Here is a 25,293-nt window from a genome sequence, read left to right as displayed (position 1 = left end):
ACGCAGCTTAAAGTCTTAGAGTGCAGCACAGTTGTTTGTCTGTTTAGAAACCATAGAGAACTATTTCCAATCAGCATCAGTGAAGCTCAGACCACAGAACATGAGAGGTTGAAACCACAGCAACATGCAGGCGCTGACTGATGACACGCTAAGCACGCTGCGCTGCACTGACTGATGATGACACGCCGAAGTGACGGCGGGTGTCACTGACAGACGATGACACGTCAAGGAGGCTGCGGCCACGGATGAAGTCATCAGGGATTGACAGCCAGCTGCCCTTCTTCCTAATGACACGACGAAGAGTTGAGTGATGATGCAGGAGCAGACAGTGACATCATCACAGCAAGGTTCGATCCTGGAAAGAAAAACCAGCCACATTCTTTTTTTAATATCAGTTAATTTAAAGCAGATGAGCTCCGACGTTTGTCGGTGTTGTCTGTCATTATCAGCTGTTCTCTCTCCTCTGTCCATCCATGCCTCCTCTCACGCTGTTGCACAACATCACTGTGCTCCGCTGCAGGAGTCATATTGTTATGGAGTGACTCATTTTCCCTTGAGCAGCATTGTTGACTTCAGTTAATTATTTCCTACATTTCCCCAAATCTCTTTTGACAACAACAAGCCTTACACAATGAGTGTTAACATGCTGCACACTTGTTTCACTCAGCTGTGGGTTACGTGTGCAGGAGGTGAGAGCGAAGCACAGTGTTCCAGTTTATTGTGTGATTTCCTTGAAGCTGAGCCTCTTGGAAAAAAGCCGTTATGATGTGGGACTGATACCAAACCTTTTCTGAATCTCCTGCCTCAGAGGGAAGAAACTTGAGTTCTTTAAAGACACATAGAAAGAAAGAGAGAACAAAGAGGGGAGAAATAAACAGACAATGACTTCTTTTCTATTCGTCTGCTGATGAATTCATTTCTTAAGTTGAGCTGTTGGGTTTCAGAGCTGTGTCCTTGCATCAGTCTGTTGTGTCCACTGGAGGGCAGACATGGACAGCAGAGGTGGACGCCAGAGAGCAACCCTGGTGCTGATGTCTATCCTACTGTGATATACTGTGCAAACATGTCGTACAATTTCAAATACTGGACACATGACTTGCAGGTTTAAAACCACCTCAATGCCTTTTTTTTTTAAGTATATATTTTTCTGGAGTGTTAAATGTTTCAGCCCACAGACAAACACAGAAACAAACAACACATCCCGAACCAATCAGCCCGAAATCGCCCTCCCACCCACCTTCCCAAATGTCCCAGTCGGTACAAATCACACTTTCCTGACTGCCAGAAGACATAAAGAAGAAGAGAATAAATAGATAAAATTATAAGAAATAAATAGAATAAAAATAAAGACTATTAACTCATTTATTGAGCAAATGAATTGTCTCTCTGAGTTAAAGAGTTTATATAGGAGAGAAGGAGCTCCAAGTTTTGTGGAATGTTTTCACAGATCCTCTGACTTTAATTTTCCAGGTGGAGAAAAGACATTAAATCCTTTTACCAAGAAGTTGTGCCAAGGGGATTAGGGCTCTTCCACTGTAACAACATGCGCTGTTTGGCCATGAGGGTAGTAGTAATGCAACGCAATCAGCTTGGTGTCTTTTTTAACCCACCTTTAAGAGGAGACACAAAGATAACAGTTGGGGGGACATGGGTTTAAAGGGATAGTGCACCCAAAAATGAAAATTCAGCCATTATCTACTCACCCATATGCCGAGGGAGGCTCAGGTGAAGTTTTTGAGTCCTCACATCCCTTGTGGAGATCCGAGGGGAGAGGAGGTAGCAGCACAACTCCACCTAATGGAGGCTGACGGCGTCCCAGAATAAACACATAATTGAAACCACAGAATATCTACATACTCCATACGTGTGTGTGCACACCGCCTTCATGTGCGTTCACATGCTTTCGCTGGTCTCGCGTGCAAGTGCACACAGGTGAGCGCGGTCCACAGAGAGGCAGTCAGAGCTACAGGCTGTAATGAGGCTAAAAACAGAGTTTAAATGACGTTTTTCCAAACAACTTTTTATGTCGGGGCTTCAGGACACTTGGATCACTACGGACGAGCAGTATGGAGATATTTTGTGGTTTCAATTATGTGTTTTTTGGACATTTTAATCTGGGGCACCATAAGCCTGCATTAGGTGGAGTTGTGTTGCTACCCCCTCTCTCCTGGGATCTCCGAAAGTGTTGTGAGGACTCTAAAGCTTCACCAGAGCCTCCCTCAGCATATGGGTGAGTAGATAACGGCTGAATTTTAATTTTTGGGTGCGCTATCCCTTTAAGGGAATCTAAAGAACTCCAGAGGGGAGCGTATCTATGTTACCCGGGTTCTATGTTCCCCATTTAACCCTGCAAAAAAGGTTGTATGTTCCCCGCTTATCCATAAAAGGCAGGAAACTTAGCAGTTGCATTAATATGTTGTTTTAACATCTCTAAACACACACAATGGAACATAAAGGGGAGAAATTACAATCAGAAACTTACCCTTTGGGCGATCTATGGTGGGCAATCTGGGCAATTATATCCTTTACAGAAGGTTTTTTAATCCAGCCGTTAAATGCAGTGTTTCAGTCAGTGCAGATTTCTTCGAGCAGCCAAAGACCAACTGGTAAGAAAAGAATAATTATCATGGCCAAAATAAAGATAAATAAGCTGTTAAGTGCAGCGTTTTTTCGGGAACTCTGTTCAGTAAATCCACCATGATTATTTATTAGTTTTGTGATAAAAATAAATGCGTCTATGTTGTTGATCACGGATGTTGATATCAACTGTTCAGTTTCATGTTTCATACATGTTTCTCTGTACCCATAAGCAAACGGGGAAACGCATTAACTGTACATGATTATTTATCTTTATTTCGGCCATGATCAATATTCTTTTGTTTTACGAACACTGGTAGATAACTATCTTGCCACAGGTGGTCTTTGGCTGCTCCTGACGCTACCGTCATAAAAACAAGAGAGGAAGACATCTGAGTATCTGATTGGTCGAAGGACCGAACTGAACAGTTGATATCAACATCCGTGATCAACAACATAGACGCATTTATTTTTTATCACAAAACTAATAAATAATCATGGTGGATTTACTGAACAGAGTTCCCGAAAAAACGCTGCACTTAACAGCTTATTGTAATTTCTCCCCTTTATGTTCCGTTATGTGTGTTTAGAGATGTTAAAACAACATATTAATGCAACTGCTATGTTTCCTGCCTTTTTTGGATAAGAGGGAAACATAGAACCTTTTTTGTGTAAGCGGGGAACATAGAACCTTTTTTGCAGGGTTAAATGGGGAACATAGAACCCGGGGAACATAGGGATGACCCCCTCCAGAGAGGGTGACAAAAAAAGAGAAATCAGTGTCCCACTAACATGTATGGTGTGGTCCCCCACCGTTACTATAACATGAGAAGAAATACATTTGACAACAGATTCTATACATATAATTTCAGCTGCATATAATGGGTCACAGACTTTTACATTTTACAGCTAAACGGTGCACTAAATTGAGCACATTATGTTTCTGGAAATCTTGATTCATATTTGATCAGCGCTGCCTCGTTTGACAGTTTGACCACAGCTCAAGAGCCGTGATTTACGTGATTGACAGCTGCGTTAGACATTCCTCGGCTCTGATTGGTTGTTTTCATTCAGGTGTGGTGTATTGTTGCAGATGCCATTAGAAGCACTAAGAGGAGGGAGCGGAACACGGCTTTATTTTACAGATTATCTGTCTCATGTAGTACTGTGTGAATAAAGTGACAGTTTCATCAAATATGACAAAAAGTTATTTTTCTAAAAGTTACAAACTGTAAGGCCCTGTATCTATCATTTTTGTGTCTGACTGCCTTAAAGGTGCAATCAGCTATTCTTGTTGATAATTGAACTTGACACCCCAAAAAAACACACCCATCCTGTCAGTGCTCCTTCAGAAGCTCCAGTAATATCTCCGGTGTTACTTGCCATTTTTCATCCTGGTAGTTTGGCAGTGTGTCCTTACAGCAGCAGAGACTGCCCTGAGGTTTAATTCTTTACAGTTTACAGTTTTGTTTTTTCACCGTTGACCGTATTAAATAGCATATGTAGCCTCCCTGATGTCACCCATTGGTTTGAGGGCTCCCGTTCTGAAGCCTCGAGTTTGGCATTTTGGCTTTCGCCATTTTTGATTTTTGGAGCCAGAAGTGACTTTGTTTGGACGTAAGGTTGGAGCTAACCCTAACGCTAGCTGCTAGCTTGGTTAGCACAGTGCATTTACAGCTATGGTCAACTGTGATGATGCGCCTTCTAATTTTCGCTTGCAAAAAAACAGACCTAAAACTATTAAAACAAAATGTACTTACCGGAAAAACTGAACATCCGACTCCATAGAGGGTCTTCTTGTACAACCAAATGCTGAACTGAAATATTACAATTAAAATTTCATAAACTAAAAACACACTGAAATAGCATCAGCTATAGGTAAGCTTACACTCTGTGAATCTGGGATTACACCATGGTTAGGGTACATAAGCAACGTTGTCGCTGTGGTAGACACTCAGCAGACATTGGCTTCAGTTTTTCATCCCCTGTTGTGCCACTAGGTCTTCACCAAGCCAGGGCTGTGCATGATTAGGTTTCAACGCAAAGTAGCAGCGGCTCTACTCCGAGCTCCCTCTGGATGTCCGAGCACCTCACCCTATCTCTAAGGTTGAGCCCAGCCACTCATTTCGCACTTTCCTCATTACTTCCTGTCATGTCCTCCAGTATATCCTATTGATTCTAACTGAAGTAGGTCATCAGTGCCATATAGGGAACGAGTATGTTTTCACCACCTTTCAGCATTCAGCACTGCATGACATCTGTATGAGGATACCAAGAGGTCTACCTGTATTTCTCGTTCATTCAGTAAGCAGCCACAATGAAACACAGAACAAATGGTCCACGGTGCAAAAACAATCTGAAGAAGAGGAAAGAAAAGGAGACTGAGACCATCAAGAGTCATGAAACACTCTAACAGGCCACAAAGTCCGACAGCGAAGCACATAACGCTGCGGCACCAAAAAGATCTTATTTTAACATTTAGCTTTTCTTCTTTTTTGTTATAAAAGGGTAGACGGAGAAATGAAAGAAACAGAGTCGAAGACAGAGAGAGTGAGAGAGATGGTGAGAGGGTGGGGGTCGCCTGTGTCTGTTCTAGTGTGGTTTCGGGGAGTTATTTGGTGTTAAAATATGCCTTAATGGTTGCTGGGGATCCATTTATTACAGGCAGGAAGCAGAAGGGGGTTTCTCTTCTCATTTAATGTGACCGCCGAGGAGGTCGCCAAGTCCTACAGGCAAGCCAGCATTCCTCCGCGCCAACGCAACACACACATACACACACTGGGCTATGTATACACTCACAATTACACTGCAGTGCATGTAAATGATGCTTCTATATGCATGTGTGTGGATGCAAAGACAAACTCAAAAACATACACACACTGCAGCGCTTTTAGAAACAGTTGACAAATATGTATGTATGCCTAATACACACACACACACACACACACACACACACACACACACACACAAATAGACTGCGGTCTCTGGCAGTGAGAATGACCTTTTCTGAACCATGAAAACACACACATTGACACACACAGAAAAGCCTCTGCAAAACATTTAAGCATGGCAGCAGCGAGGTTATATAAAAATCCTCTTGAGGTCTTATTAATTCACATTTGTTTTTCAGTTGTGAAGCTCGGTTTCTCTCCTTCTCACTCATCCTGTCTTTCTCTCGCTGTAGTCGTTCACTCACTTCCTGTCCCTCAGCCGTCACTTTGTCGGGCACGGACGCACCTCACCGCTTCCTCTCTACCCTGTCACACTTTTCTCCCTTTCTTTCTTTCCTCCTCTGCGTCCGTCCAATACAGAGCCAGATACAGCTTGACACCCTTCCCCGGCATTAGGGAGGGTGTGTTAACACCTCCTCCCACACACACGCCAGGGCCTTAAGACCCGTTTATGAAGTGTAGGGCTCCTGGCGTATGAGCACACACACACATGAAGACGAAGAAGAAAAGAGAGATTAAGATGTGAGATTTGATTTGTGTAGGGAAAATGACTGATTTTCTTGAAGGGGTTTGGTTGAATGTTTTCACAGCATTTTGGATTCTACTGATGTGAAACCACTAATGGCGGGCTGCTCCTGTGTTCTGCGGCTCATTTCAGAATATTCTGGAAAAACTGTTGACACCAATATGGGTGCGTTTTATATTTATGTGTCTCTCTTCGTTATGGCGCAGACAGTTTGGACCTGAGTTGGTCAATGATTGTATCCCATAAAGAGATTTTAAAACGCTGGCATGGTCAACTAAAGGGAGAAAAGCGGTCGACAAAGTGTTTTGATTGCGATTACACCGAGTTTAACGGCGCCTCGGTGCGCACAAAAGAGCAGAAAACTGTCATGGCCGCTGCAGCTGTGTGTGCACTCTGAATGCCAAATCACATTATACAGTATCAACATGTTTAAAACGAAATAAGGTAACTGGAGAAGCTTCACTTGGCTACTACAGTCGCTCAGTTAAAGGTTGCGTAAGGTTTTGTGTGTGTGTGTGTGTGTGTGTGTGTGAGAGTGTGTGAGTGTATTGGGTTACATGGCGGATATAAGGCTCTATCCCTCCTTTCATCAGCTGAGTGAGGAAGAATTGAGCAGCAACACACTGCAATCTGACCCTGACGTGCACACACACGCACGCACTTTAATACACACAGTAGCAGAAAAGCAGACATACTTCAATGCCGCCCGTCACTCATCAGCACAAAACCTCACTGCTGCTTTCCACTGATCACCGCTGTCATAATAACACATGCCTCTGTGGCTCTGATCCTTCGCTCCAGTATTATATCATCACTTAAAAACCTTAATACTCCAGTTTTTACTTGAAATTAACATGTAAACTCTTCATTCATATAAAACCATGGGGATTTATGGAGCAGCCTTTGAACCAGATTTCAAGGTATAAAGGAAGTAGATAACTGCCCTGCTGAAGGTATGCTAAGAAGGCTTAGACTGAATAAAATAATGGATGCAGCTTTTGCTTTAAAGCCTCAAGTTAGGCATTTTGGCCATTGCCATCTTGGATTTTCAACCCATTCTCAAATACAGCTGCTAAGTCATTGATTTCTGCATCAGACACTGACAAAATGCAAGCATCCTTTCCCATCTGTATGTTGCGCTGTCGGACAGCAGCAGTTAATAATGCCACAGGACAATGTATGTAAAGGATCTGGAAAGTCCCAGTAGGGCTTGTGGGAGGGGTGGTGGATGGGACCAACATCACTGGACCCTCACCCCGGGGGCCTGCGTTTGCCTCCCATGAAATGTAAAGCCAAACCATGGTGGGGGGTTTTCAAAACCTAACCACATGCATTTGCTGATGTCCTGGTGTTGGTTGCAGCGTCACGGAACCTGGACGCAACCATCAACCCGTTCTCATTCTGAAGTCGTCACATACCACCACTCAGTCATTGATTTCCGCATCAGACACTGACGAAACACAGGCATCCTTTCCCGTCTGTATGTTGCACTGTTGGGTGGCAGCAGTTAATGATGCCACCAGATGGCATCAGTTTTAAACGCCACCGGAAAATGACATAACTTAAGGACCTGGAAAGTCCCTGTAGGGCGGACAGGAAGGGTGGTGGGACCAGCATCACTGGACTTTCACCCAGAAGGCTGGTGTTCGCTACTCGTATGACTGTAGAGTAAAACCATGATGTTTTTTTCTAAACCTAACCTGCGTTTTCTGATGTCCTAATGTTGGTTGCGGCGTCCCAGAACATGGACGCAGCCATCGTGATGCTGTGGGCTCCTGCTTTGAAGCCTCGAGTTAGGCATTTTGGCCATTGCCATCATGGATTTTCAACCCGTTCTTATTCAAACAATTCAATCAATTTTATTTATAAAGCCAAGTATCACAAATCACAATTTGCCTCAGATGACTTTAAAGCATATGACATCCCTCTGTCCTGGACCCTCGCAGCGGATAAGGAAAAACTCCCCCAAAAAACGGACAGACGTGCAATAGATGTCATAAAGATCATTCTGTATTCTGAAGTCATCAAATACCGCTGCTTCCTCATTGATTTCTGCATCAGACACCAATGAAAAACAGGCATCGTTTCCCATCTGTATGTTACATCAATGAGCGGCATCAGTTAATAATGCCACCCGGACCTGAATGGTCTCTGTATGGCAGACAGGAGGGGTGGTGGATGAAACCAGCATCACTGGACTTTCACCCAGAAGGTCTTGGTTCACTTTCTGTATGAATGTAGAGTAAAACCTTGATATATTTTTTTCTGAACCTAACCATGTACATTTGCTGATGTCCTGTTGTTGGTTGTCGGGTCCCGCCATGTCATCAGCAGACACAAGGGCGCTGTGGCTTAGTTGGTTAAAGCGCCTGTTTAGTAAACAGGAGATCCTGGGTTCAAATCCCAGCAGTGCCTTTTCTGAGGTCCAGTCCTGGATCCAAATTTGAAAAAAGAGAACTCCACAGATGGAATATGTACAGAAGTATTTCTGGGCTTCTAAGCATAACTGTCAAGTGCAGTCACTGGGATCTTGAGGATTGCTGAGTTGCGGCGGCTGTGACTCAGAAGCAGAGCGGGTTGTCCACCAATCGGAAGCTCGACGATTCAATCCTTGGCTCCTCCAGTTTGCATGTCAAAGCATCCTTTGGCAAGATAATGAACCACCAGTGTGTGTGAGTGTGTGAATGTGACATGTAGTGTAAAAAGCGAGTGGTCGGGACTCAGCAGACTAGAAAGGCAAGTGCAGTCCATACAAGAGGCTACGTAGCGTGTAGCGATGATATGTGACGACTTGGGATTAAAATAAAGAATATTGAAATATTCATATGAAGTGACTTCAGCAGCACTGGGTGCTGTGTTGTCTGAATTGCCAGTTACAACAGCCAAGGAAATACAAAGTGTTTTACAGACGTTGTATGTTTATTTTGAAAAAGATTTAATGCATCTAACGAGCAGAAACTTTGCTCCTAGCTCCAACCTGAGAGGTTCAGGAGGAGCTTGTACTCTCAGGCCACAAGGATCCTAAATGAAGACCCTAAGAGCAGCAGCCAAAATCCACCCACCAGCACCTCTAAAGCTCACAGATAAACACATTATAAGTAATGTGGTTTATCCCCAAGAAAGTCTAAAAATGACAAATTGTTTTTTTAGGCAAGTTTTGGAACCATTGGACAGAGCAAGGCTGGCTGTTTCACCCTGTTTCCAGTCATCTGTGCTAAGTTAATTTAAAGGATAACTTCGGTATTTTTCAACCTGGGCCCTATTTCCCCATGTGTATGTGTGCGTATGATTCATACAACTTGTTCTGAAATTGGTTCAGTATTGAGGGAGGCGGATGCAGCCGGCAGCCGCCAAACGAGCTAAAACGGTAACGGGGGCAAATGCGTCCCGTATAAGTTTGCGCATTAAAAGTGCTTTTTTTCGCCACTGACCGGTTCAGATCGCCAGTGCTATCTCTGTAGATAGCATACTAAGCGTTTCCCTTACCCTTCACTTCCTCTGGGCTGTGACGTCATCTCGCGAGAGCTTTGCTTGTTGCCAGAAGAAAACAGAAAACAGACAAAACAGCCATGCATGCTCAGAGTGGCACTGGTTGTCCCGGAGTACAGTTGAGAGTTTTACCGCATCGATTGAAAACAATGGTTCGTGTTTGTGCTTATCCGAATTGCAAGAACAGGATGTCGCGCAACACCCCGTACAGCTTTCATAGGCTGCCTTTGTCGGACGGCGAGATGCTCAAGTTGTGGCTAGTTGTGCTACAAATGGATGCTAACACTCCTGTCCAGACACTGCGCCTTGCAGACCATCGGGTCTGCAGTGCTCACTTCTCCCAAGATGACTACTGCCAGCCGAAGAAGAGAAGACATCCAATCCCGAAACACCTCTTCCTCAAGAAAACGGCTGTCCCACGAGTAGAGAGAGCTACAGACACAGTGGAGCAAAGCTCTCGCGAGATGATGTCACACAGCCCAGAGGTAAGGGAAACGTTTAGTATGCTATTTACAGAGATAGCACTGGCGATCTGAACCGGTCAGTGGAGAAAAAAAGCACTTTTAATGCGCAAACTTATACGGGACGCATTTGCCCCCGTTACCGTTTTAGCTCGTTTCGTGGCTCCCAGTTGCATCCGCCTCCCTCAATACTGAACCAATTTTAGAACAAGTTGTACCTATGAATGATACGCACACATGCACATGGGGAAATAGAGCCCAGGTTGAAAAATACCTAAGTTATCCTTTAAAGGCTGCTTGCTGTAGCTACATATTCAGTGTACAGGTGTGAGAGTGGTATCAGTCTTCTCATCCAACTCCCGGAAAGACAGCATATAAGTGTATTTTCTTAAACTTCCATAGATAACACATGGAGAATGTAAGACTTGAACCGTTTGGTCTCATGCATGTGGAAAAAATGTAATTCCTAGGCCTAAGACCTAAGATCAGTTCACACTGATCCCTCTCCACCGTTCATCTTTTACCAGTCCACATTCGTTTGTCACAACAACACTGATCTGTCCTCACGGTGAAGACGGCGGCCTGATTGTGTCAGCGAGGAATGGACAGAATCAGAAAATAAGATTTTAATGAAGAACCCAAGGAAGTGAATAAGAGAGTTTAAAGAGTTACTGTGTAACTGTGAGTATCCGTGTGTACCTTAGTGAGTGCAAAGGGAGGGGGGGTAATTACGGTGTAGAATGTCCTTCTCATCACTGGAGCTGACCTAAGAACACAACAGTTAATCATCCACTAACCGGCAGAGAGAGACAGAGTGAGAGAAGGGGAAAGAAGCCAGCGTAACCTGCTCCATGGTTGGATTGAAAGAGAGACACTTTGAGGCACCTGAATTTGTTGAAATGACAAAAAAGGAAAAGAGGAGTCTTCCATCACACAGTCTGGACTAAAGGATATAATTACCTGAGAGTGGAAGGATAAAAAATCTGCATCCGAGGACACGCACCTGCTCCTGGAGAAGGATTTTTAGCAGCACTCTGCCTTCCTCAGTCAACAAGTGTGTGTTTGTGTGTGTTAGTATGTGCGTTCTATGTGGTCTGTCCTGTTTTTGGATTTGATTGTGTGTGTGTGAGAGGTGGCCACATGGGGCCCTGGCCCTGTCCGGGATGCCAGCTGCAGCATTGAAGCCCACTCCGGAGGACATGGTGGCGGAGGGAGGGGGCGAGGGAGAGCGTGGTGCGTCCCAGTGGGAAGCCTCTGGGCCGGGCCGGGAGCGACTGCCTCTGCCTTCTCTAAAGGTCCCCAGGGAGCTGCTGCGGAGCTTCCCCCACTCCAAACGGGTCGGATCCTATCTGGTGGGGAAAATGATCAACAAGGGATCGTTTGCCAAAGTGATGGAGGGGCTGCACATCGGCACGGGCGAAAAGGTCGGTGCTTTCTCCCTGAGATGAGAATAAGAGTGAGGAGACGTGAGGAGGCATGTCTCAGACTGGAGGGTGGCAAGAAAAAGATCACACACATACAAGATTATGATTACATGGTTAGAGCTTGTACCTGATTATTATACTCACTTGTGTTCGAAGAAGGCAGCAGGGTATTATTATTCTTGTTATGTGTACAAAAACACAGTCAGATCCGTCTGTAATTACTTTATTTCACAAGCATTTTTACAGGAACAGAACTTTTGCTTCACAGAATTAAAGCAACCCACTTCACAGAAATATTGTTGGCATTGTACATTTCTACAAACTTAGGAAATGTTACATTTGCACGTTATTATGTAACATTCACATTTAATATTGACTGCATGGTTATGTTTGGCTTAAAATGCCAAATTAAAACAACTGCTTTTTGTTCACTATCCTGGCAGGGAAGACAGTGATGTCTTGGTGAAAAACAATTGTATTCGTGGCACTATCCCTTCTGGAAACACAGTGACAGGTTGTTACAAAACACCCACACTTGGTGTCTAAAAGATGCTGCAAACACAGCAACGAGTCATTACAAAACACTCATGTTTGGTACATAAAAATCCAGTGGGTTGCTACAAATCACCCACTTGTGGTTTTTGTAGAGCCCCTGAAAATACAGCGACGGGTTGCTACAGAACAACCATGTTTGGTGTTTAATGAGCCCCTGAAAATATAGTGATGGTTTGCTACAAAACACCCACGTTTGGTGGCTAAAAGCCACTGGAAACACATTGATAGATTGCTACAAAACACCCAAGTGTTGTGTCTAAGAGGGTGCTAAAAACACAGTGACAGGTCGCTACAAAACACTCACATGTGGTGTCCAAAGAGCTGCTATAAACACAGTAATGGGTCACCACAAAACACCCATGTGTGGCGTCTTAAAAGCCAGCGGAAACATAGTAACGGGTCGCTATAAAACACTAATGTTTGGTGCCTAAAAAGCTGCTGGAAACACAGCAACAGGTTGCTACAAAACACCCACTTGTGGTGTTTAAAGAGCCCCTGAAAACATATTGCAACAAAACACCCACATTTGGTGCCTAAAAAGCTGCTGGAAACATAGGTCTCTAGTTTCGCAGACTGGGCAAGGCGGGGGCGCAGCGCACCTGCGCTTCGCCAACTGGGTGTGGCCAGGCGGATTTTGCAAGTTTGGCACGCTGTGCGCGCTGGCGCAGCTACTCCTCTTTCCCACCTCCGTCCCTCCTACCTGCGCAAGTCGGAAAGAGGGAGGAGAGAAGGCGTGGAGTGGGTTTTACACACATCACACCAATCAAATGAGCCCCTCTCCTCGCCCTTAAATGCGCCGCGTGAAGGCGTAATGAGAGTTTACTCAATTTGCCATAGCAGAAGAGAGCAGCAGCGTCAGACAGCCAAACTTCTCCCAGGAGGAAACTGATGTTTTGGTCCGGGAGGTCCAAGCTGCACTGTCCGCAGGTCAGCCAAACTTCGGCTTACACCAGCTGTGCTCCCCCTGCGCTGACAGTAGACCTGGTTTCAGCTGGCGAGCTTTTAGCGCACCTTCGGCAAAGCCTTTTGGCACGAAACTGTCACTGTGCCAAGCTGGATCTGTCGACACCTCCCAATGCTGCGCCGCCACACCCATCTCAGCGCACCTCGGTCTGCCAAACTACCAAACTGAGCGCGCCTCGGGTTGCGCTGCTCTAAACTAGCTCTGCGCGGGGTTCGCCACCCTGCGCTGCGCCGGGAAACTAGAGCCCATAGTGACGGGTCACCACAAAACACCCATGTTTGGTGCCTAAAAAGTCGCTGGAAACACAGCGACAGGTCACCACACAACACCCACTTGTGGTGTTTAAAGAGCTCCTGAAAACACAGCAACAGCTCGCTAAAATAAAAACATATTTGGTGCCTAAAAAGCTGCTGGAAACACAGCAGCAGGTTGCTACAGAACACTCACATATGGTGTCTAAAGAGCCCCTGAAAACACAGTGACGGGTCACCACAAAACACCCACGTTTGGTGCCTAGAAAGCCCCTGAAAACACAGCCATGGATCGCTACAAAACACCCACGTTCAATGCCTTAAAATCCGTTGGAAAAACAGCAGTAATTCCAGAAATCACAATCTGTCTTGTTATCTGTTGGTCTGCAGCTTGTCAGGCATCTTGCCCAGGTGACACGCCATCCACCATCCCCTCCACCTCCCCATGACAAAGTCAGCTCCTAAACTATGGTGCGATAGAAACGTTGATGGGGTACATATGAAACATGCAAATGTAACATATCCATGGTTTGCAGAGATGTACAATACAAACATTTCCTTCTGGCGACTGGGCTGTTTAAAGAGGTCTGAAGTGGATCTGTTTCTGCTCAGTTTATCTAGACTTGTGTCAAAACAAAACAAAAGCTCAGCACAGAATATGTCCCGGTATAAAACAATTAGAATAATTCCAAATAAGCTAAAAGACAATTATGCTTGTGTGTGTGTGTGTGTGTGTGACTTTCTTTCACCGGTCACTGAGTGCCTGACCCCAGCTCATGTGTACCTGACCTTGTCACCATAGTAACACCCAAACTCATCTCCTGGGGTGTTTGCTCCTGTTAACCCTCGTTACCCTCCCCAGGTCATGTTCCTGTGGAAGTGAAGTCTGCAAATGTGTAAACACTGTCGACCTTGGAGGCTTTTTGAAATTGGATTTTAAAGGAGACACTTTCTGCTCATTTTCAGGTTCACACTTGTATTTTGGGTTTCTATTAGAACTTGTTTGTTTACATGCTTTATTTTCCTCATGTCTCTGATGGAACACCTGTATTCACTCTCTGTCTGAGACGCTCTGTTTTAGCCCCTGTTTCTTTAAGCTCCCCGTACCCAAAGAGCCCAGTCTGCTCTGATTGGTCAGTGTTTCCAGGCTGTCAGTATCTCAGCATTTCTGCACCATCGTTGTAGCCAGGGAAAGACTAACAGAGTATTGAGGCACTTGCTACTGGAAAAACCTCCAGGAAAGACTTTGATACACAAACAGACATGTTTCAGCAGGAATCTGATCCAAAATTGGGGAGAAATTAACCTTGGCAACCAAGATCACATGTTTCCGTGATATTAGCATGAAGCTACATGTAGCAGTGTACGTAATGTAAACAATTGGAGCAGCGTGCCTGCAGCAGATGACCATAGGAAGAAATCTGCCATGAGCTGATGTCAGCTTGTAGCCCGGGTAGAAAAAAAACACTGGAAACAGAGTGTTCAAGATTACTTTTGCATGTGTTTACCTCCTTATTTGAAACCTTTGCCACATTTAATGTGATCATCCAAAACCATAATAGGTCCCCTTTAATCTTGAATTAAAAGACAAACCACCACATATTTTTTTATAATTTTAATTTCCTGTGCAGGCCGACTCAAAACTCAAAACAGTGTTGAGAGCAATATAAATAATAAAAGTTGACTTCCTAAGAATTTGACAGAAATTAATTTTTATCCAGGGAGAGTTTATGCTTATTTTTCTATCAAGCTCCTTCTCTTTTTCTTGCCACTGTTGATATACAGGTTGAAGATTTAGTGTGTAGTGATATAGATTAAAGTTCCATTCAGAGACTAAATAGGGGCTTGTGACTGAAGTGCCAGTGGGTGTAAATGTCTGTGTAAGTGGAGAAAATGTAGGTGGATGAGCAGTACACTTTACTTCTTAACAAGTACTGTTTAAGTTCCCCTAAGCAAGACTCTGAAGCCACAACTACTGGCAGGACTGTGGTTACACTGATCCTCTCCCTGTGTGGTTCTGTTCCTGTTCACATCTGAGCGAGCAAATTACCCAATTTAGAAGGAGATGTTAAAAAAAGAAAAGAACAGAGCAAAGGAGCAAAGACTTTCCTTCAATATATTAAGGTTAAAAAAACAAACAAACATGACTTGTTAATATGTGTCTGTGTGTCTATTTGTGTGCGTTTAGGTGGCCATTAAGGTCATCGACAAGAAGAAAGCACGGCAGGACTCGTACGTGTTGAAGAACATGAAGAGAGAACCTCGCATTCATCAGATGGTCCGACATCCTCACATTGTCGTCCTGCTGGAGGTAGAAAAATAAAAACACATATAGTCATATGCATGCATAGATAGATAGATAGATAGATAGATAGATGCTCCGTTTGAACTTCAGGTTGTCTTCACCATGTCTACATGACTAAATGCATTGAGTTGCTGCCACGTGATTGGCTCATTAGCTATTTGCGTTAAAGGGATAGTGCACCCAAAAATTAAAATTCAGCCATTATCTACTCACCCTCATGCCGAGGGAGGCTCTGGTGAAGTTTTAGAGTCCTCACAACACTTGCGGAGATCCAAGGGGAGAGGAGGTAGCAACACAACTGCACACCTAATGACTGATAGCGCCCCAGATTAAAACGTCCAAAAACACATAATTGAAACCACAAAATATCTCCATACTGCTCGTCCGTAGTGATCCAAGTGTCCTGAAGCCCCAACATAAAAAGTTGTTTAGAAAAACGTCATTTGAACTCTGTTTTTAGCCTCATTGTAGCCTGTAGCTCTAACTGCCTCTCTGTGCACAGCGCTCACGTGTGCGCGCGAGACCAGCGAAAGCACGTGAACACACATGAAGGCGGTGCCCATGACTCACGGTCTCGTGCAAGCGCACACACAGTGCAGTGTACAGAGAGGCAGTTAGAGCTACAAAACAGAGTTCAAATGACGTTTTTCCAAACAACTTTTTATGTCGGGGCTTCAGGACACTTGGATCACTACGGACGAGCAGTATGGAGATATTTTGTGGTTTTAATTATGTGTTCTTGGACGTTTTAATCTGTGGCGCCGTCAGCCATTAGGTGTGCAGTTGTGTTGCTACCCACTCTCCCCTCGGATCTCCGCAAGTGTTGTGAGGACTCTAAAACTTCACCAGAGCCTCCCTCGGGATGAGGGTGAGTAGATAATGGCTGAATTTTCATTTTTGGGTGCACTATCCCTTTAATGAGCAGTTGAACAGTGTACCTGATAAAGTGGCCAGTGAGTGTATATCTATTTATATATATATATCACTTTAACATGTGGTCCTATATCCGATAGGTCTACACATCTGATCACTGGCCATGCGACCTCTGTGAGAATAGTCATATTGGAATTTACACTGCATTCCTCCCTACATATAATGGTTTGCCTCGTCATACTGCACTATGCAGGCGTAGATCACTCAACATACAGTGTCAGAGTGGTCCATTAAAACTACAGGAGGCTGCTGTAGCTGTATCACTGCTTCAGTAGGCTGTCCCAGTTGCCAGCCAATAGAGCCCGACGATAGATGCTTGTCATTTTGAGTCCTGGTGTGTCAGCGTTGTTGTAAAACGCTGACAGATATAATAGCATGTAGCCCTGGACACAACCCCACCACTCCTGACTCCTCTCTTAGCCACACCCACACCTCTCTCTCCAAACATCTACCAGCAGTAGTAGCCAATAGAGCGAGTGGACCAAAACCCATTTGTACAACAGCCTGTTATACTGGAAACAAACGCTCATTGCTCTGAAGGGTCATACTTGTGAAATTATGCTACACACTGCCCCAAACAGAAGCACATGGCTAATTATTATGCAGAATGCTCATTGGACCTTCACACTGTGGCACAGGCATGGCCCGCCCTACTCAGACTCTGCCTTTGATTAGCTAACGGCTGCTTGAATTTGGCCCCAATTAGTATGTTAATGGTTATCATTTATCTGCTGCTGTTGAAGAAGCTCAGTCTAGTCAATATGCATGTGATGAATATGTGTGTGTGTCAGACTCTGGAGACAGAGAACAGCTACTACATGGCCATGGAGCTCTGTGCTGGAGGAGACCTGATGGACAGGATCTGTGACAGGAAGAGGCTGGAGGAGAGGGAGGTGCGGCGCTACACTCGTCAGATCCTCTCTGCAGTGGAACACCTGCACAAACACGGCATTGTACACAGGTGACTCTACACACACACACAATGTGCAGTACGTGTACATGTTCTAGAGACATCTGCTTTGTACTTAGTTACTCTTTGCACGGTATCAGCTGCGTCGTTTCTGATTGTTTGCAGTGTCCACACTTTTTTGTTCTTGTGCTGAGAACTTATAAAAAATGTTTGTCTCAAAAAATAAACAGTTGATACACATTGCATTGCATCCTATTCATTTTCAGTCCTGAGTCATGTTTGAACTAATGCTGCACCAAACTGTGGACAAAAAACATAATGTTGGTGCTGGGTTGGAGACTGTGAATTTAAACAAAATAAATAACTTCTTATTTAGAGCTTATTTTAGATCTTGATAATAAGAACTAAGACAAAATCTATGTTTCATTTTTGTTGATGAGATGAGATGTGACGAAAATGTATTATTGGACTTTGAAAGCCGAGGTCAGCCATGCTTGTTATCTTCAAACGCCACATGAACGACAGGCTGGCGAACTCCAGTAAATAGCTGGCGCCAAGATGTTTCACTAGCCCCTGAATGGCAGCTGCAAGGCTCCCCCCAGATCCGGACCGGAGAAGGTTTCTGGGTTGATTGTGTTTGACAGGCAGGTAGGAGGCTCAGTTATCTGTGAGTGTAGCTGTGCTGTAAGTAAACAGTCTGAACTCAGTTTTCTCTGACAGAGATGAAAGTTTAGTTTGAATCACCAACTCTGTGAGAGGACACCAGTTTAAACCTCCAGACTAACATGTTGCAGATGAAGAAAGAAGTTATGTTTCTGCTTCTTAACAGTCACATGGATCACTCAGAGTTTACAATGAACATGGGGACAAATCCTAGTTGTCTCACATTAGTTATTTGTTGAGAGCATAAATAGACCTGTCAAACACTGCTGGAGAAATGACAGTTTGGAAGTGTGCACAAATTATTTGTAGTTCTATTTGTAGTTTTTGACCAGCCTGGAAATCCAGACCCAAATCTAGAAAGATTTAGGGTCTGGCTATGAGTAATGCAAATGGCCCAACTCGAGGGGTGGCACCAAGCATGCATTTGTAAATATCACTGCACACAACTGGATAACACTACGACCAATCAGAACAAAACTTAGCGCTTAGCTATGAGCTGATGAACTGGTAGATTAGACTCTTGCCGTATCCGGACGGCAAAACAGCAAAAACGTCCTTCTTGCAAAGGAAAGATTCGAGCGCCGTCTTCTGTTCCTCTTTTAGAGAGAAAGCCAAGTCTAACTCGTTCATTGTAGCGGCCAAAGCCGTTTCAAACAACTGGTGTTCATCCGTAGCCATCTTGCAATGTTTACTGACTGATTCCGGACTTCGTCGTCGCAGTGCTGTCGTCATCTGTTTAGCTCGCCTCTGGTCCGCCTATATCAGATACACCAATGTGATTGGTGCAGCTCGGCTCCAACGGCATGGGTAATGAGCATCAATGAGCAAATTCAAATTGTGCTCTGGCAAGAACTCTTTTCCAAGGTAGTTTTTTACAACCTGTCACCTTGATTCTAATTTCTGATACCTGAATTACTGTCACTGGATTATTGACTAATTTTCATGGACTAAAACTAGACTAAAACTTTAAAAGATAAAACTGACTAAAATGTATTTTTGTCTTAACGCTAAGGCTTAATCTAAAATAGCTGTTAAAATTAACACTGCAAACGGATGCAGGGTGGGACTGAACCCGACCTGCTGCAAAGGCCTCGGCCCAAAGGTGAGCTAGAGGTCACCCCATAAATGGATGTTTTCATATAGGTTTGCTGTAGTTAAACGCAGACCCCTGTGACTTCAATTCCTCAAGAAGTCCCTGGGGGCATGCAAGAAACAATCCGTTTTTTCATGAATTAAACGTTACGCAGGGTGAGTAGCTGATATACAAATAATCATTTTATGGGTGAAGTATTCAAGAACGGCGCTCAAATGTCATTTTCTCTAAATGTCACCGTCCACTGTGAGTCAGCCGAGCCTTCCTGCAACAGTAGCTGTTTGTTGCATGGTGGATGTTAAGGTCAGACCTTGTAGATTCACACACACATATACACACAGTTGTGAGCACACACACGCACACACACAGTGTAGTTTGCAGGGCATTAACAGCCTACAGAGGAGGAAACGCTGCAAGAAAGGCAGTACATGGCACAGAGCAGTGTGGGAGCTGAGAGTGTTATTATAGTGGCATTTTAGTATGTGTAGGTGTCAGAGACCTAATACTCACACACACACACACACACACACACACACACACACACACACACACACACACACAGACAGCGCTGGGCTTTGGTTTAAGACCTTGGCTCCTCTGAAGGTGGGAATGTGATTACCAGGCACTGACCTCATCATCCTGCGCCGGCGCCATGATTCACACATCATCACAACATCATGGACTTCCTCTCTAATGAAGTCCCTCAACGATGGCGCTCTGAACCCTTCAATAGCACCTCTCTCTGTCACACACACACACACCCTCATGCTCGCACACATGCACACACACTCCCTCGCTCTCACACTCTCCACCGCAGTCCCACACAGAGATGATTAAACTGGAAATAAATGGAAAATTTGCACTTAAATGCACCTCCTACCACCCACATCCAGTAGGTTTACCGCATGCATTTTCTCCTTTATGACAATGTCTGCTCTCGCTCTTTCTTGCCCTTTTTCCCTCTTCTCTCCCTCCGTCTGTCTTTGAACTTTATTCGGCTTGTGTGAGCAGCGTTCTCTGGATTTTTGGGACCTGGAGTGTCTGTTGGTTAGATGAAGGCAGATGAAAGGAACATGGCTGATTCCCAGGCTATAGTTTATAGGGGATCTCTCTCTGCCTAACCGCAGATTTTCATTTAGCTCGGTAGTTTGCGAGCAGGCGGCGTGGTTGGTGGTGAGGCTGGGGTACTTTTAAGGGAGTGAGGCAACTTTCCCAGGTGAACACAGAGATATTACTGTGGCGGAGAGGAGAGAGTAAGTCAAGACGCGCTTCACTTCTCCTGCCTGTAAGTTTCAGTTTGGCTTGAGTTGGAAATCATGATGGCTGCAGGTTTTTTTTAGGAGTCCAACACAAACCAGTCCCCCAAATTACCACTAACTGTTCATCCTGAGCTCGACCCAAACCTAAATTTAGCTCGGGTTTTCCTTCGTTTCTGTGGGGCTGAATCTGGTTGTCCATAAATACACAGAAAATGCTGACTAAGGCCAAACACACACTGCAGGAGTTCTTAAATTGGACAACCACTATTGTGTTTGTCAATTTAAGTACGCCAACACGGTCATCTGTAAGGAAACAATCGCTGTAGGATAAAGGACAGAGCTCATTAAAATACTGAAGTGAACCACAGTCTTTCTTTCTTGTGACCAACCAGCTCTCTCTCCTCTTTTTCTCTGCAGAGATTTGAAGATTGAAAACTTCCTGCTGGACGAACACAACAACATAAAGATTGTGGGTATGTTGACATCTGACTGAGAGTGTACTGATCAAAATGAAACCAACACAGAGGTTTTGAACGGCCACTTGAGACTGGAGTGAGTCTGTCCCCATTGACCCCTATAGATGTTAAAATGCCCAACAGCATTGCCATGTACAGCAGAAATAAACATGATTACAGCCTGGTACACAAAAAGGTTTCTGGCCTCTGAACATGTTTTTGGGATTCCTGTGTCTCACAGGATGCAAATTTGCAAACCCTACAATAATAAGGGAATAATCCACCCTGCTCTCCCTGTGAGCAGCTAGTACTCGCTGCTTTTGTTGTTTGGATTGCTTAGGCTTAAGCTGAAAACACATATCAGGTGACGCGTGTCAAGTGCCGCCTCTAGCACATACTGGACGCATTGTGCTGCAGCTTGTCAACAGATGACCACACAAAAATACTACTACTTTCTCTTACAGAACTGTACCTCCTCCACCCAAGCATTTGCTTAAAATCATTTGTGGACATCTACTAATTAAAGTTGGGGGGATGCAATTGATTCCAGGGGCTGGAAATAGGACTGTGATGTGAAGCGCCACAGGCGGGGCGGGGCGGGGCGGGGCGGGGCGGGGCGTCCAGGAGCGCTGATGATCAAGTCAAGTCAAGTCAAATTTATTTATAAAGCGCATTTCATACACAAGGTAAACTCAATGTGCTTTACAACAGATAATCAAAAATGAGTAACAAAGTGCAAGTGTAAAATAAAACGAGATAAACAAGTCCAATCAAACACACATGTTCACACACCTATACACACACTCACACACACCTAACCAAATGCTGTCATAAAACGAAAAGTTTTTAACCTGCTTTTAAAAGTGGCCACTGATGTGGCGCTTCTCACTGTTTCAGGCAGGGGGCCACTGATGTGGCGCTTCTCACTGTTTCAGGCAGGGTATTCCACCTGCGTGGGGCATAAACAGAAAAAGCTGCCTCCCCTTCCTTAGTTTTTGTGCGGGGTATAAGTAGGTTGTTGATGCCTATGGATCTGAGGGTTCTTGCTGGTGTGTAACTGATGAGCATGTCTGGTATGTACTGAGGTGCGAGGCCATTTAAAGCTTTGTAAACCAGGAGGAGGATTTTGAAATCAATTCTTGTTTTAACGGGTAACCAGTGCAAAGATTTAAGAACGGGAGTGATGTGTTGATATTTTTTAGTTCCAGTGAGAATACGTGCGGCTGCATTTTGAATTTGTTGTAACCTGTGAATGCTGGATGATGCTGATGATGAACTGCCTCCGGTGTGGGGTTGTACATTTAAAATAATAGGGGCGTACTTTTTGTCACTGCCAGTGTGTTTTGGCCTTTGGGGTAAGAATGTCATGGTGACCCAATCAGAGGCCTCTCGCTATTTCAGTGTGTTTTCAATCCATGAAAGTTCATTGTAACATTTTGGTCACCTTAAAAAGTTTGTCCAGAGTTTGGTTGTACTTAAAGACCTTCTAAAGAGTCAGATGTTCAGTTTTTGCAGTAAGTACATTTTGTTGTAATGTTTTTTTTAGCCTGTTTTCTCTAACAAAAATTAGCATTAGCATTGTCAGAGTTAACCATGGCTGTAAATGCACCGTGCTAACCAAGCTAGCAGCTAGCACAAGGGTTAGCTCCACCCTCTCCTCCAAATATGGTTACTTCTGACTCCAAAAATCCAAGATGGCATCGGCCAAAATGCCAACCTTGAGGCTTTAAAACAGGAGTCCACTAACCAGCAGGTGACGTCACGGTGGCTACGACCATTATTTTTTCCAGTGTATGATACTGATGCTCATTATTGGACGGATCAACGTGACAGAACCTGTCTTAGCTTACTGGTGCGCCTGTGAATGTGCTCCTCTGTTAAAACGATGATGTTTCACACAGACTTTGGCCTCAGTAACACTCTGAAGGCTGAATCTTTGTCTCTGGAGCTCCTCAACACCCAGTGTGGAAGTCCTGCCTACGCCGCCCCTGAGCTGCTCGCTCACAGGAAGTATGGGCCCAAAGTGGACGTCTGGTCAGTGTAAGTGATGAAGTCTCAGTGTGTGAGGAGGCCTGAGTGGGGATTTATTTAAAAGGCGGTTTTTCTGTGGTGTTATTTACTGTTTGAAACAAATTGCAGAATGCATTATTGTGTGTGCATCTTGTAAATGTGTGTCTTTGTATTTTTCGTGTGTGTGTGTGTGTGTGTGTGTGTGTGTGTGTGTGTGTGTGCAGAGGTGTGAGTATGTTTGCCATGCTGACGGGGACTCTGCCCTTCACTGTTGAGCCTTTCAACATCAAGCAGCTGCACCAGAAGATGGTCAACGGAGAGATCAGCAGCATCCCCAGTGACGTCAGCAAAGGTAACTACACATTTCATCTGAGAGGCTTTTTCATTGAAAAGACCACACTCTGAAACACTGTGTCTTTTTGTTTGCACAATAACTTTGTTGTTCAAGTGTAATTACGTTCATTTTGTCTACTCAAAATAGATTAAGTGTAGAAAGTTTCTTTTTATCCCGGAGGCGTGACCAGCCTGGCAAATCGGATTGCCAGGCTGGTCACACCTCCGGGATACTACCAGCTGATAAAGACACGTCATGACGCACATCAGATGACACTTCTGAAGGAGACTGAAGTGACAGTCGAAACATGTCAAGTTAAACTACACCTCCTTAAAAACTCATTGTCTGGTAAAAAGAAACTTTCTACACTTAATTTGTGTTTTTTTTTTGTTTTTTTTTACAAACTTAACACATGCATCCATGAATAGATGCACGTTTAGTCTGTGCAGTGATACAGTGATAAATGTATTTTTTTGGTGCTTTTAACACCACAAACAAAGTGCCATCTAGTTCCATTATACTAAAGAGAATGCAGACATCTCTACAGCTGATATCTCCAACACTCAGCAACTCACACCAAAACAATCTAGACTGACAAATAGCACTACAGGTAAGAGGGAAATATGTATTTTTGACTCTAGGGTAAACTAGAGTTTGTGCTCCTAATCTCGATGGAAATTGGGAATAGTTGCATGAAATGACATGAAAACCCCCCCACAGAAAAGTCATTAGATAGATGCTGAATTTGGTATATGTTAAATTAGGATAAAAATGCGGGATGCAAAAAATAATAATTGTCATTTAAAATAATGGGTCAAATCTCAAAGTTTAAATGAAAGACATTCTTCACACTGATTAACTTCAGTTTCACAGTCAGCACTTGAGTACTCTGAGCTTCACACAGGTAAGATTTAAACTGGATGTGATCTCCTAACCACGCTTTAATGTCAGTCTTTTGTCAGTGACTCTTTGCAAACACAAACCAGGATCCAGCTTCCTCTCTGCAGACCACAGATCTGTCAGGAGACAGAGAATTAAAGGAAAAACTGTTTCATTTATTTCCTACTTCTTCCACTTGTTCTGTACCGAGCACACAGTGGCCTCAGTGTCTCTGTTCCTCTCTGTTTTATTTTGGTCTCTCTCTCACACATCGTCACTCCATTACACTCTGTCATGGCGCCATGTCACCACAAACAAACATAGCTCCTGTTACTGAGGGGAAAACCAGCTTGGCTCTAAAGCTCTGAAACTGTGACAAGATCGGATTAGTGGCTGTATCGCTGCCACAGGCGGGCATCTTAGAAATCGACTTGAACTTTCAGACTTTATCCTGCCTCTGAATGGGGCTGTTCTTTTTTCTTTAAAACTCCGCTTCACTTTTGCCGATCACATTTTGTTTTTCTTCCGCCAGTTATTCTTGTCAGACTGACCCATTTGTAATTCTGTTAACTCATTCTTTTCTTTTTCTTGTCATTTTCCATACATTTTGTCTTTCATTCGTGACAGTCATGCTTTTCTACTCTCTTTAATGTCATCAGACTTTAAGCACTGCAAACAAACTTTGGGGTGAATTCACAAAGAATCGATTGTGGCCACTAAAAGTACCATGAACTGCACATCACTTGCAATCGTAATCTGCTCCGTCTCAAGGTCTGATTCGCTAAAGATATTACAGCGCAAATATACCCGTAAAGTTTTGCAACTGAGTAAAATTATCCACGTGGCAAAGTATAAATGTTACCTTTACTCCAAGAATGCAGTCGGCAGAACAATTGGTCAGACTAAGATAAGATAAGATAAACTTTATTGATCCCACAATTGGAAAATTCACTAATTCACCACAAGCTACAGGTCCTGACCGACGAGGTGCCAAAGCATTTCTACAAGCTTAAGACAAGGGATTTAAATGTGACAGAGAGAAAACATATTTGGGATTAATATGCCATTCTGTCAGTGTGCTTCAGTTCAATCAACTCTCTTAAAGGGATAGTGCACCCAAAAATGAAAATTCAGCCATTATCTACTCACCCATATGCCGAGGGAGGCTCAGGTGAAGTTTTAGAGTCCTCACATCACTTGCAGAGATCCAAGGGGAGAGTGGGTAGCAACACAACTCCACCTAATGGAGGCTGA

General features: G+C 44.1%; 1 protein-coding gene and 1 non-coding gene across 4 annotated transcripts in view; both read left to right on the top strand.

Moving 5' to 3' along the window:
* The window catches only part of LOC126398977 (hormonally up-regulated neu tumor-associated kinase), a 987,429-nt gene that overhangs the window by 163,805 nt on the left and 798,331 nt on the right, over positions 1-25,293 (top strand). For 2 of the 3 annotated variants that reach the window (XR_007570837.1, XM_050058670.1), the window contains exons 1-6: positions 10,838-11,428; positions 15,387-15,509; positions 17,228-17,397; positions 20,779-20,834; positions 22,718-22,856; positions 23,051-23,178. Coding sequence is in view for 1 of the 3 variants with exons in the window: in XM_050058670.1 (XP_049914627.1) it covers positions 11,168-11,428; positions 15,387-15,509; positions 17,228-17,397; positions 20,779-20,834; positions 22,718-22,856; positions 23,051-23,178 (877 nt within the window). In the remaining 2 variants the exon portion in view is untranslated. Of the gene's footprint in view, positions 1-10,837; positions 11,429-15,386; positions 15,510-17,227; positions 17,398-20,778; positions 20,835-22,717; positions 22,857-23,050; positions 23,179-25,293 lie in introns of those variants that run through there. The other variant, XR_007570838.1, reaches the window with a different exon arrangement.
* trnat-agu (transfer RNA threonine (anticodon AGU)) lies at positions 8,396-8,469 on the top strand. Its single transcript has one exon. It is a non-coding gene; the product is annotated as a tRNA-Thr (tRNA).

Source organism: Epinephelus moara, chromosome 12, assembly GCF_006386435.1.
Source record: "Epinephelus moara isolate mb chromosome 12, YSFRI_EMoa_1.0, whole genome shotgun sequence".
Lineage (NCBI taxonomy): Eukaryota > Metazoa > Chordata > Actinopteri > Perciformes > Serranidae > Epinephelus > Epinephelus moara.
Note: the sequence above shows the minus strand (reverse complement) of the source record. Positions and strands in the feature narration are given on the sequence as shown.